This window comes from Crocodylus siamensis, chromosome 5 (genome assembly GCF_052110815.1).
Source record: "Crocodylus siamensis isolate JL-2025a chromosome 5, ASM5211081v1, whole genome shotgun sequence".
NCBI classification, from domain to species: Eukaryota; Metazoa; Chordata; order Crocodylia; family Crocodylidae; genus Crocodylus; species Crocodylus siamensis.
This window is the reverse complement of record NC_143399.1, coordinates 33,034,373-33,047,981: the sequence shown is the minus strand read 5'-3', so window position 1 is coordinate 33,047,981 and position 13,609 is coordinate 33,034,373. Positions and strand designations below refer to the sequence as shown.

Here is a 13,609-nt window from a genome sequence, read left to right as displayed (position 1 = left end):
TCAGTTCCTGGTACACATCCCTTATATACTAATAGGCTGCCACCAAGTCTCCCCCAAGCCTCTGCTTCTCCAGGCTGAAAAGTCCCATGCCTTTCAACTTTTCCTCATAAGACTTGTTCTCTTGTTCGCTGATCATGTGCATGGCTTTCCTCTGGACTCTCTCAAGCTTCTTCATACCCTTCCTAAAGTGTGGAGCCCAGAGTTGGATGCAGTATTCCAGCTGTGGCCTCACCAAGGCAGCGTACAGAGGGAAAATGACTTCCTGGGTCTTGCTTGAGATGCATCGATAGATGCAAGCCAGGGTTTTGTCTGCTTTGCCAGTTGCAGCATTGCACTGGTGGTTCATGTTCATCTTGTGGTCATTCGTGACCCCCAAGTCCCTTTCAGTCATGCTGCTAGTAAGTGTAACACTGCCGAGCCTGTAAGTATAACGTGGATTTTTTTTTCCCTCCCAAGGTGGAGAACCTTACATTTCTCAATGTTGAATGCCATCAGGTTTTGATCTGCCCACCTTGCAAGCTTGTCCAGGTTGGCATGAATCTCCAGTCTATCCTTTAGTGTGACCACACTTCCCCATAGTTTGGTGTCATCAGCAAATTTAGCTAGTCTGCTTCTGATACCTGAATCCAGATCATTTATAAATATGTTAAAGCGTACTGGTCCAAGTACAGAGCCCTAGGGGATGCCGCTGGTCACCATGTACCGTGTTGACATGGTTCCATTGACTATCACTCTCTGGGTCCAACCACAGAGCCAGTTCCTATGCCATTGGACCATGAAGTTGTCGAGACTGCAGTTCCCCAGTTTAACCACGAAGACTACATGGGAGACCAAGTCAAAGGATTTTTTGAAGTCCAAGTAGATGATATCAAAGTCACCTGGTCATAGAAGGAAATGAGATTGGTCAGGCAAGGCCTATACACAATGAAGCCATGTTGGCTATCTTTCAGAATCTTGCATTCCATTACCCTACTGTTAATCATTTCTTTGATGGTTTTTTCCAATATCTTTCCAGGGATTGAGGTCAAACTGATTGGCCTGTAGTTCCCTGGATCTTCCTTCCTCCCTTTCTTGAAGACGGGCACCACATACTGGCTCTCTTCCAATCCTCAGGAGCCTCCCCTGAATGCCACAAGGCCTCAAATATTCTCACCATTGGACACGCTATGATGTCTGCCAGTTCTTTTAGCACTCTTGGGTGCATTCCATCCCGGTCAGCTGATTTGTGTATGTCCTGCCTCTCAAGGTGTGCCCTCAGAAGATCATTGCCAATGATTGGTGTGTGCTTGCCCATACACTGGCAATCCTGCATCTTGTTTGGCAGGTTGATCCCCCTGGGCTGGTGGAAGACTAATGCAAAGTAATCATTAAGGAGATTGGCTTTTTCCTGGGTGTCAGCTGCCCCATTTGGCTTAGCAAGGGTCCAATGTTACTCCTGTTTTTCTTCTGACTACCCATATATTTGAAGAAAGACTTTTTGTTGTCCTTTATTTCTGGAGCCAATTGCAGTTCAGTTTCAACCTTGGCTTTCCTAGTTTGCTCCCTACAGATGCGGGCCAGTGTCGAATAATCCGTCTTGGTGATGCTACCTGACTCCCAAACCTTGTCAGCTTCTCTTTTCAGATGCAGTGGGTCCATGAGTCCCCTATTTTGCCACGGGGGTCACGCAGCCCTTTTGTTACCTTTGCTTACAGGCTGGGATGAACTTTCCTTGTGCTTCAAGGATCGCGTCCTTAAGGAGCAACCACTCATCGTGAACTCCCCTCTCTGTTAGATCCTGGTTTCTCAGGACTCGACAACCAGCCTCCTAAGTTTATGAAAGTTAGCTTTCCTAAAATCAAGGATTTCTGCATTGCTGACTGATTTGCCAGCTTTGCGATGGATAGAGAAAGTGATTGACTCATGATCACTGCCTCTCAGCTTCCCTTCAATTCCCAGGTCGCTCGCTAAATCATCCTCTTGGGCCAGGACCAGATCCAGGAGCACCTTACCTCTTGTTGGCCCATACACTTCTTGAGACAAGTACAGTTCATCAATGTAGGTGAGAAAGCTACATGACCAATCAGATTTGGCAGAGTGCTCCTCCCATGAGATATCAGGGTAGCTGAAGTCACCCGTGACAACCATGCATTGAGCGCCTGTAGGGAAGTGTATTGCTCCTTCACATAGAGAGCAACACGATTCCTCCTGTACATGGTATAGCCATCTATACCTGTGGTCCTGTGGTCCAGTCATAGGTAGAGTCCTACCAGGTCTCTGTTATTTCAATGAGATTGTATTAATTTTTATTTAGCAGGAGGGCCAGTTCCTCCTGTTTGTTCCCCAGGCTCCTGGCATTTGTTAAGTCTGCCATCAGAGGTCCTAGGCCTCCCAGTACAGTACAAGAGTCCCGTCCCTGGGCTGAGGTAGGAGTGAGTTCCATTGGGAATTCATTTGTGTTCCCTGTCCTGAATGACTTATTAATTCTGAGGTTGTCACTTGGTGTGTTTGCACTGGTGGCTGTCTGCCCACCCCCCGCAAGCTTAAAGTCCTGTCAAGCAGGTCAGCTATTCTGCCAGAGAAGAGCTTCTTCCCCACTGCAGTGAGGTGCAGGCCATCCCTTCCCAACAGACCAATGCCTCCACCTCTGAAGTGTGCGCTAACTGTCAAAGAAGCCAAAGCCTTCGCAATGGCACCAGCACTGCAGTCTTCTATTGACCTCATCAATGTGCCCAGGACACATAACCAGGAGGATTGAGGAAAAAACTACCTGCACCCCCAACCCCTTGCGCCCCACCCCCAGAGTCCTTTAGTCACTCATAACCTGGCTGGGATTGCTCTGAGCTGTGTCATTTGTGCCCACATGGATGAGGAGCATGGAGTAGTGATCAGAGGGCCAGACAAGTTTCAGGATCCTCTCAGCTACATCCCCGATACAGGCCCCTGGGAGGCAGCAGACCTCATGGGCCAAGGGATGAAAGTCTACTGAAAGTCTACTTATATTGAAAGTCTCCTTTCATGGTATATGCAGCAATACAGTGCTTCCACACACTTGATATTCCTTGGGAAGACTATACTTTAAGGGGATTCTGATTTCATAGATTTTCATAGATTTCATAGACATTTGGGCTGGAAGGGACCCCAGAGGATCAGCAAGTCCAGCCCCCTGCCCCATGGGCAGGAAGTCAGCAGGTATCACAGGATCCCAGCAAGATAAGCATCCAAATGTGTCTTGAAGGTGTTCAAAGTAGGTGCTTGAACCGCTTCTGGTGGCAGTCTATTGTAAACCTCAGGGGGCTCAGACAGTAAAGAAGTTCTTCCTTATGTCCAGCCTGACTCAATCGCGGTGGAGTTTGTGACCATTCAACCTTGTCATCCCTTGGGGCACTCTGGTGAGCAGATGTTCCCCCAGAACCTGATGAACACCCCGATAAACATCTAGGTGGCCATCAGATCACCCGAGCCTGTGCTTTTCTAGACTGAAGAGTCCCATGGCTCTCAGCCTCTCATCATAAGTTCTGTTTTCCTGACCTCTGATCATGCACGTGGCTCTCTTCTGCACCCTCTCAAGCTTCTCCACATCCTTTTTGAATTGTGGAGCCCAAAACTGGACGCAGTACTCCAGCTGTGGCCTCACCAAAGCAGAGTACAATGGGAGAATGATGTCCCACTGTTTGTTTGAGAAGTATCTATGGATGCAAGCCAGCGTTTTGCTCGCTTTACTAGCTGCAGCATCACATTGAAGGCTTATGTTCATCTTGTGGTCAATCATGACCCTCAAGCCTCTTTCATGTAGTGCTAACCACTGTAGGACTGCCAAGCCTATAAGCATGCTACAGGTTTTTCCTCCCAAGGTGGAGAACCTTGCATTTTTTGGTGTTGAATATCATCAGGTTGTCATCTGCCCATTTCCTGAGCCTGTCAAGATCTGCCTGGATCACCCTCATGTCCTCAGGTGTGGATGCTTTACCCCAGAGTTTGGTGTCGTTGGCAAACTTGGCCAGTCCACTTCTGACACCAACGTCCACATCACTGATGAAGATGTCAAATAGTATAGGCCCTAGGACAGAGCCTTGAGGGACCCAAATGGTGCCTGCACACCAAGATGATTGGCTTCCGTCAACCACCACCCTCTGGGTCCTACCACAGAGCCAATTCCCCAGTCAGCGGACTGTGGTGAGGTCAAGGCTGCAGTTAGCCACTTTTGCCAAGAGGTGATCATGGGATACCAAATTGAAGCCTTTTTTAAAGATATATGACATCAATCTCTTCTCCCTTGTCCAGGTGATAGGTCACCTGGTCATAAAAGGAAATGAGATTGGTCAAGCAAGACATACCTGCAACAAACCCATGCTGGCTATCCCTCAGGATATTGCCGTCAGCTAGGCTGTTAAGGATGGCCTCTTTGATAATCTTTTCCAAGACCTTCCCCGAGATAGAGGTCAGGCTGATGGGCCTGTAGTTTGGCGGATCTACTTTCCTCCCTTTCTTGAAGATAGGCACTACATTGGCCCTCTTCCAATCTTCAGGCACTTCACCAGAGCGCCAAGAGTTCTCAAAGATTCATGCCGGGGCTGAGCTATGATGCTTGCCAACCCCTTGAGTACCCTGGGGTGTAACCCATCAGGGCTGGCTGACTTAAAGTTATCCAGCCTGTCAAAGTGTTCCTTCATGAGATCAGCTTCGATGGAGGTCAAGGAATCTCCCTCACCCAGGCCTCCCTGACCCATAGTGGGCCCGGGCGTCCCATGGGACTGATGAAAAACTGATGCAAAGTACCCATTTAGCAAGTTTGCTTTTTCCTGGGCATCGGTTGTCAGTTGTCCCATCTGGTTTAGCAGATGGGACAACTGCTAAACCAGTCCAGTGTTGCCCTTGTTTTTCCTCCAGCTCCCCACATATCTAAAAAAAGACTTTTTATTATCCTTGATAATTGTAGCTAGCTGGAGTTCCATCGCAGCCTTGGCTGTCCTGGTTTGCTCTCTGCAGATCCAGACCTGCTGATATACTGAAAGATTGGTGTTCAACCAGTGAATCATTCTGATGAACAATGATCATGATTATACCATGTTTAATTTAACAACTTAATAACTTAACAGAGAAAATATTCAATTTAAAAGACTGTATCAATCCTAGAAAATGCTGTAGTGGTAGCTGAGTTTACAAAACAGAATTTCTTTGGAATATTAAGAGCTCATGCTTTGGCTCTCAAAATATCACTAAAAAATGTGCCACATCTACATTCGGATAATAATCAGCAACCTACATTTTCAACTCCCATCAAAGAAAAACTGACTTGAAAAACAAACGCATATGGTCATAATTTGCATTCACAAGTGAATGTTTAAGCTTGCTAGAGAGAATTAAAATAACTTCTCCAAGTTTCTATAAATAGCAATTTAGGTAAATGTCACGATTAAAAATATACATTAACCTATTTGAAAAACAAATCAAGACAGTATGTGTGCTTTTCAGCAGAGATTGAGCAACATCACAATTCATGAAAAAAGTCTTTATTTGACTCAGGTCAGCTAGATGTTTCCAGAGATCATATCTCACTAATGAAGGGCAGAGCTCACCTAGACTCCACAACTAGAATGGCTTTTTCCTCCTCAGGTCCAGGCTGAAGAAGCTGAACAAATTTAGAAAATTTGCATAGCATAATCAAAAGTTGCAACCCCCACATGCAACAGTGTTAATGTGAAAGGTAATCTTCTGCACAGAACACAAAGGGAGTCAACCTCTGGAATTGTCTGTAATTCACAAGGAGGAAGTAAACAAAACGGACCTTCCCCTCTCCCCTATTGATCAACAATGGATACTTGCAACAAAAACAACATCTGATAATTCAGTTCCAAAGATTCAGTGGGAACCCCATGGCATATAAGAAAATCAACTTCTTTCTCATTATAAATTAAATGAAATATGCATACAAGTGTAATTCATTTTTTAATATACTTTGTGTATAGCTGCATCTGTTCTTGGAATTTTGCAATGATCAACAACATCCTTATTCTCTAGTTCAGCAGTTTCCAATCTGTATTACATGTACCAACAGTGGTATAGACAACCTGTCAGTGGTACACATTAACATATTTATTATAATTACTTTATAAGACAAAAATTTGGTGGTAGTACTTAAGGATGAACTGAAAAAATTGCTGATGGTACTTAAGGTTGTATCTTTTTAAATTGGTGGTGCACAATGTCAGTTTGGGAAGCGCTAGTCTAGTTCACTGACAACATATTTTAATAACATGAGTTTTACCAAAACACTTATTTTTATATTTTCTCCTCAGTAAATATGCTCAAACAATGAAAAATTAACTGGCCTCAATATACAGTAAAGTGCTTTATAGCTTAGAAATGTCATTGTAAAATTAAGAAAGGAACACACATGAAATGCAGACAAGTCAACGCAGACAAGTGCAGGATACTGCATCTAGGGAGAAGGAACCAGCAACACACCTATAGACTGGGGAACACCCTTTTCATCAACACGGTGACAGAAAAGGTTCTTGGAGTCACTGTTGACTCCAGGATGAACATAAGCTGCCAATGCGCGGAAGCAGTCAGTAAAGCTAACCACACCTTGTTGTGCATCTACAGATGCATCACAAGCAGGTCCAGGGAGGTGATCCTTCCCCTCTATGCGGCATTGGTCAGGCCGTAGTTGAAGTACTGCATCCAGTTCTGGATGCCGTACTTCAAGAGGGATGTGGCTAACCTTGAGAGGGGTCCAGAGGAGGGCCATTCGCATGGTCGAGGGGCAGCAGGCCAGGCCCCATGAAGAGAGGCTATAGGGCCTGAATCTATTCAGCCTCCACAAGAGAAGGCTGAGAGGGGACTTGCTGGCTGTTTACAAACTCATCGGGGGGACCAGCGGAAATCGGGGGAGGCTCTGTTCCCCTGGGCTCCACCAGGGGTTATTAGGAATAACAGCCACAAATTGTTAGAAAGAAGGTTCAGTCTAGAAATCAGGAGGCATTACTTTACGGTTAGGGGTGCCAGGCTCTGGAATGGACTCCAAAGGGAGGGGGTGCTCTCTCCTACCTTGGGGGTCTTCAAGAGGAGGCTGGATATTTGGCTGGGGTGTTATGATCCCAGCACTCGTTCCTGCCTGAAGCAGGGGGTCGGACCTGATGATCTGTTTAGGTCCCTTCCAACCCTAAGCACTATGAAACTATGAAATCAGTAAGGTGGCTCCCAACTAGCAGGCGGTCAGAAATAAAGCTTCAGTTACTTAAGCAGACAGAGTACTTGTTCACACTGCATGGAAAAAAAGATTTTGATTCTGGACATAAGTTGGTTTCTCATTTAAACAAACAACCTGCTCAAAATGGGCCAACAGTGAGCCATGGAATGATGCTGCACTCTGAAACACTCACTCTTTTCTGAAATCCTTATGTTCCTGATGTGGAGAACTGGGAAATATTTGTGGGTTTTTTGATAAAATAAAATATGCCTACACTGTATCTACATAATAGTATCCTGCCTGAATCCACAGTGCCAGATCAAAAGGGGTTGTTAAAGACACCAGAAAGAAGAGGTAAAGCACTGGCTTAGACAAGGAACATTCTCTAAAAAACAAAAGCCAGGTTGAAAGAAAGGAAGAGGGGCTCCCCATCTCCAACCCTTGGAAATGAGCTGTTTTTGCCAGTGATAGGAAGAGGGACATCAATAAATCAGCTTTTGAGAGAGGGAGGAAGAAGTTGTCAGTAAGTGCAGACTGACAGGCTATGACGTAGAGGCTGCAGTGAGCAAGCTGCAACTGATCCTTAAGGGAACAGGGTCCACCTTCATGGCTAAGGTGGCTTGACAGGAGAGGCAAGCATAGCTCTGAAAGTATATATACACAGGGGTCTCTTATATCCGTTGCTGTACGCTTGTTAGCAAAATAAAGGCCACTAGTTCTGGAGAAACTGGGCACATCTACATGAGACGTTTAATGCATGGTAGTCTAATAACCAGTAGCATGCCAGGCAAAAACCATGCTAATATGCTACTGCGCAGTAAGCATCACTAAAAAACCATGCGCCAGTACTACTGCTCAGTAACTCTAGTTACTGCGCTTTAGTTAGTGCTTTATTAAGCAAGTACTAAACTCAATACACAGTACTACTGCACATTAATGAACATGTAGACATGCCCACTGTATCTGTAATCACAGCAAGCTATTAACAGTCTACAGCAGAGGTTCTCAAACTCTGGTCTGCAAGCTCCATTCAGGGGGTCCGCAGAAAGGTTGCGGAACAATCGAAAATATCTGTACTTGTAAGGTAAGACTACTGATATTAAAATATGAGTTGTGTGCTTTGATTCATAGAACAAAACAAAAGTTTATTAAGTGGTCCGCCAAGACCCTCAGCAATTTTCAAGTGGTCCGCAAAAAAAAGTTTGAAAACCACTGGTCTACAGGTTCCCAAGGGAAAACACTTGAGCATATTAAGGACTCAAGTGGCCTGTATGTTCTTATTCCAAAACACACTGAAGAGACAGACCAGGCACTTGAAAGACGTGTATTCAGGGGACTGGAAAAGGGCCTCCAAAGACACAGACGTCCAAGGTCTATAACAGCAGTCCAAATTCTAACACAGAGCAACAAAGCTCTGAGAGGAATAACTATTTCACCCTTCTGCTGCTAAACTTTGTTGAACAGAGGATAAAGAAGTGATCTAGCTAACATTATGAAATATTCATTTATAAAAAAGAAAGATAATAACCAGTCAAGATGTATCAGTGGTTTTTGCAAAATAGTACCAAGATCCCATTGAATCCATCTTTCCAGTTCAAAGATTTAGGAAAAAATGGCTGTACGCCGCATTCATAACACCGAAGATGAGAAAAGTCTGTGTGTTGTAAAAAAGCAACTATGATTTAATTCATATGACGAATAAAAAACAGACTGAACCACAGAACCATGCATATCAATCTGCTAACTGATAACATAATTCAAAGCAACTGTTGCTGAATAGGATTTTTTTTTTTACAGAGACAACAACTTACCTCAATTGTTTTGCATAGTTTTGTTCAATCTCTATCCTTTCTTTCACAAATTTTGCATATCTCTCCAGGAAGTCAATGCCCCATTGGGTATGCTTGTCTAAGTTATCAAACTGATCCTTTAAAACATAAAGAAAGAAACATAATTAGTTTCAGATGGTAAAAAACATGACCAGAAACAATAGATAAGCTCATTTATTTATTTATGAAGTTGTGGTTTTAGGGCACATTAAATATTTACAAACCACTTACTACAATGAATATAATAAGGCTGGTCAGATGGATATCAAAATCCTCATACATCAGAATACTCACAAACTAAAATTATGTGTGTAGACACAGCTTTAGCTATTAATGTAAAACCATTTTACAACTGTTGAATTTTAAAACTATTCACACTTTTTTAATAAAAAGTAATCATAGATAATAAAAAGTCATAATAGATGCTAGCTAAAGCCTTCAGACAGAAATCAAGACGACTAGACCACAGTGACAACAGAACTTAGAAACTCAGTAACAAATAAAAAAGATAACTTCAGAAATTAAATCATCAAAACCCCAATAATTTTACAACCTCCAAATCTGAATTTTCACTATTATTAATTTACAGGTAACAGAGTGAAAATAAACATTCATTCAAGGAAAGCAGAGAATGCCAATACAAAACATGGGTTTGGGAATAAAATATTTTTTAAAAAATGATATCAAGTAAAACCAGTAAGATATAATATAATGAACTACAATGCTCATTTGATTTTTATACCAAAAATGTCAAGAGGAAAAGCCTAGGATTTGTGTTTAAGATCATAATGTTAATTGTAAAAAAAAGTTAAAATAATAATGGGAAAGAAATCAAAGAGGTAAAGAAAAGGTTAATTTTCCCATCTCATATTTATAAAGTTTCGGTAAAAAGTATTAAGGGTTTTTTTTTCCATTACCTAAAGCTATGTATCCCTGCATGCATGACAACTTCAATTCAATATCGTACCTCAGCTTAACAAATCATGTCAAATTTTGGTATTAACAACTTTACTTTTCTTATTTCAATGTATCCTATAGTGATTTGAAGTTGCATCAAAAAGCACTGAGGTACACTGCAAATAGAAGACTTAAGCAACATGATATTGATTGAAATGGAGGTACTTAGAAGATACTGTCATGAAATACATCACGGTTGAGCGTGAAAGAGATCAAACAAAATATTATGAACTTTGACTAATGTAAGGAAGAAATTTAAAGTTAGGGGTTTTCTCAAACCTTCTTTTACATTTTGTCTTTGCTGCAGTGCCCTCAGTGTACCACGCACTGTTCCTAGGGCCTTGTTACACAGTCATTTTAGATACTCTTGGAGCTCTTAACCCCTGGATTGTCCACACTAACCTGAAACTAAAGCACACTTTAGGAGGCTTAAAGTTATGCTACTCAGGGAAGGTTTATCTCTGATGCATGTTACCCAGCTCAAGTTCCATTAGTGTGTGGCCACTCCCCAAAGATGAACTGCCCAAGTTGCACCGCTCCAGCATCCCAGCATGCAGTGTCCCCACGCTCACTCCCCTGTTCTGTGTACAAATTTCCCATCCCCTGAACTCTACCGCCCAGGAGGCGGTGTTGGTACCAAGCCAGCACACCCCCTGGCCCTCGGGGTCCAACCTTCCCATCCGCAGGGGTGCAACCCCACACAAACAGCCTGCAGAACACATGCCAGATAGCCAGGCTGCAGGGCAAGGACAGGTCCAGGAGTAGCATCTGGGGGTGAGGGCAGAACAAGGTAGGGGGCCAGACTGGGTCCCCATGAGCTGGGGCTTTTTTCCTGAAGCAGAGGTAGTAGCTTCCCCAAAAGTGCCTTGCCTCACCAATCCCACTTCCCAAGCACCCTGGAAAGGATGACCAGCACCCTCCACACCCAAATGCCAAATCCCAATTAAAACACGAGACCTTCTTTAATTTACTTCCTCTTTATTTCTTTTTAATTTTCTTTTTTTACTTTTTATTTTATCTTTCAGTGGCTGATTTCCTTCATTTCACCACTCTTCCCCCACCTGTTGTATTAACTCGCAACCTTCCAGCTTCATGTTCCCACCCCCCCTCAACCCTCCCCCCCCCAGACCAGGGATAAAAGCCTGTCCTGGCTCACCAGCCCTGTAGTGGCAACTCACAGCTGTAGCTCCTAGTCAGACCCCTGCTCACCAACCCTCTAGTGGCAAGTCACACTGTGTAGGTAGGGTCAGTCAGAGAAGGTATTTGGCTTTAAGGTGTGACCTAACACTAACAGTGATCAATATATGAGCAGCTCAAAGTACAATGTGTAATAAGGCCCTGACATAACAAGTGTGCACCACACTGGACATATCAAGACAGAGTCAGCTTTTACTCTAAATGCTTTGGTCATTTGAAATCAGACCTTTATCACTGTTTAAACAGTGGTCTGGTTTTCTTAGTGGTGGCTTTTTTCCGGGACTTAATTATCACTGCTTGTAAGCAAAAAATACAACTTTCTCATAAGCCTTGCTCTTTTATATTCTGCTCTTGTTCTTTAATTGCTTTGACAACATTATCCTTGCATCCAAATGAAGCCCCAGTAAGGTGCTTTTGGTGCAGAGCCAACAGTCAGTCATTAAAAGGACTTCCTTCAGTGAGCAGCAGAACAATGCCTTTGCTGTCCTAGTTAGGCTGCTTACTCCACTGCTCTGATTTGCTGCCAAGGTTTCACTAACACTCTGGAACAACAAACTGCTAATGTTTTAGAACACATAACCAAAGAGGATGTCTTTCCCATACTACAGAAACCAAGTAACAAACAAATCATTCAGAAATCAATCAATGAAAGTCAATTCCCTGATATTGAGGCACTCAAAGGTGAATATGAATAAATGAGTACTAGCATGCATGGCCATTACACTTTCCACCATTGACAAAAGAATCCTAACACACTAATTCCTTACTGAAATGCTTTTCCTAATTTGTTCGCTTCACCTTTGTTTATCTGACTAGAGGCTGCATGCTCCAAGCAAGGCAAACTTGTTTTTCTTCAGAGAGAACAATTCTGCATACAGCAAAACAAAAATTGCTGCAAGATAAGGTTCCAATATTTTTTAAAAATTGCTTACAGAAAGTTCCATCCATCGGCACACCTTCAATGGCTCTATGAAATATTATTTTTCCCATTTTAAAGATGGAGACACAAAGGTTCAGATTTCCCAAGCTGTTACAAGTCCTCTGTTAAGAGCTGGTGTAATAGAACTTAAACCTTGTGCTGTCAGCACAGAATCTTAGCTCCAGGAGGATTTTTCCTCTTCTAGCACACCCCTTCCCTAAACATCATAAAACATCTGGAGTGCATGATACAAGGATGATAAAGACACCAGTCCTTCACTAAACCAAAAAGAGAGTGGGATCCACCCAGCAATGTTCCTCCACTCTGTCAGACAGGTGCACTAAATAAGACTGTAGTCCTGAGAGAACAATATGTGATACTGTAATCAATATTGCCAATCCAGCACATTCAAAACCAGTGAGCCAGGCCCAAAAGATGTGACTTTCTTGAAAGAATAATAGTTGCATTAATTAATAAAGCCTGGCATGAGTTAATGAACAAAATACCTTAACAGCAAATTTTTTTTTCTACTGACTTCCCAAGACAAACATACATAACTTAACACTGCATAATTACTGCTGTTTTTCCAGTAGCTCCCAAACTAATGAAACACTGTGCTTAACAGTCAAATGTGTGTTGTAGAATTTTAATTAACACTGTATGTGACATTCTATTCTTAGGTTGCTCAGATCAGTTGATGGATGGCTCGAATAGAAATTAGACTGCCCACTCACCAAATGGTATGCAGTTCAAAGCCTTAGTCATAAATGAAATAAGTTTGGCATTCCATAGGTCCACAACATGTCTGTCTGTCAAATATTCAGTAGGGAGGATTTTAACTATCAACTAGAATAATACAACAATCATTGGGAAACATGGGTGTAAAATTTCAAGTAGTTTAGCTATCCATATATAATATTTAGATTATGAGTGATTTATATAGGTACACACTTCTTCCTCATTAGCAAATGGGGTAGCGATGAAAGTAACCAAATGGAAAGTGTGAATTCCAACTCAAGAGGTAGCAGTTCAATATTATCGATGATGCTGCAGAGAATAAAACAAGCTTTTACTAGCTAGTGGCACTTTAGTTTTTAAAATAAAAATATTTTCTATGTAAAATCATTCTGAGTTTCAAACTTTCCACTTTTCAAGTGCCTTTAATAAGATTTGCAGAGTATTGGTTGTAGCTGTATTGGTCTAAGGACACAGGCAGACGGACTTCTTTGTGTAGATGTGATATCTTTTACTAGACCAACTGAGTAGTTGGGGAAAAGTTCTTGGCAAGCTTTTGGGCACAAGCACCCTTCTTCAGGCATAGGCAGTCTAAAGTTCTGAGACCTCCAAGGCATGAAAGAAGCTAAAAGTGCAACATGATGTCAGTGAGAATGTAAATAGGTGCAAATAAGGAATAATACAATGGGGAGAGACAGGAAAGGAGGGGAGAAAAGGAGGGGGAAATAATGCCAAAGGTAAGTAAGGGAGACTACTGTAGTTGAGTTCTCCAGGTTAGAAAAGAGGCAGTCAGTGAAA

General features: G+C 42.6%; 1 protein-coding gene across 3 annotated transcripts in view; it reads right to left on the bottom strand.

Annotated features, from left to right (window-relative positions):
* FNBP1L (formin binding protein 1 like) overlaps positions 1-13,609 on the bottom strand; it is a 94,732-nt gene that overhangs the window by 32,921 nt on the left and 48,202 nt on the right. For all 3 annotated transcript variants that reach the window (XM_090049592.1, XM_090049590.1, XM_090049591.1), the window contains exon 2: positions 8,986-9,101. In XM_090049592.1, the coding sequence (XP_089905718.1) occupies positions 8,986-9,101 (116 nt within the window). The remainder of the gene's footprint in view (positions 1-8,985; positions 9,102-13,609) is intronic.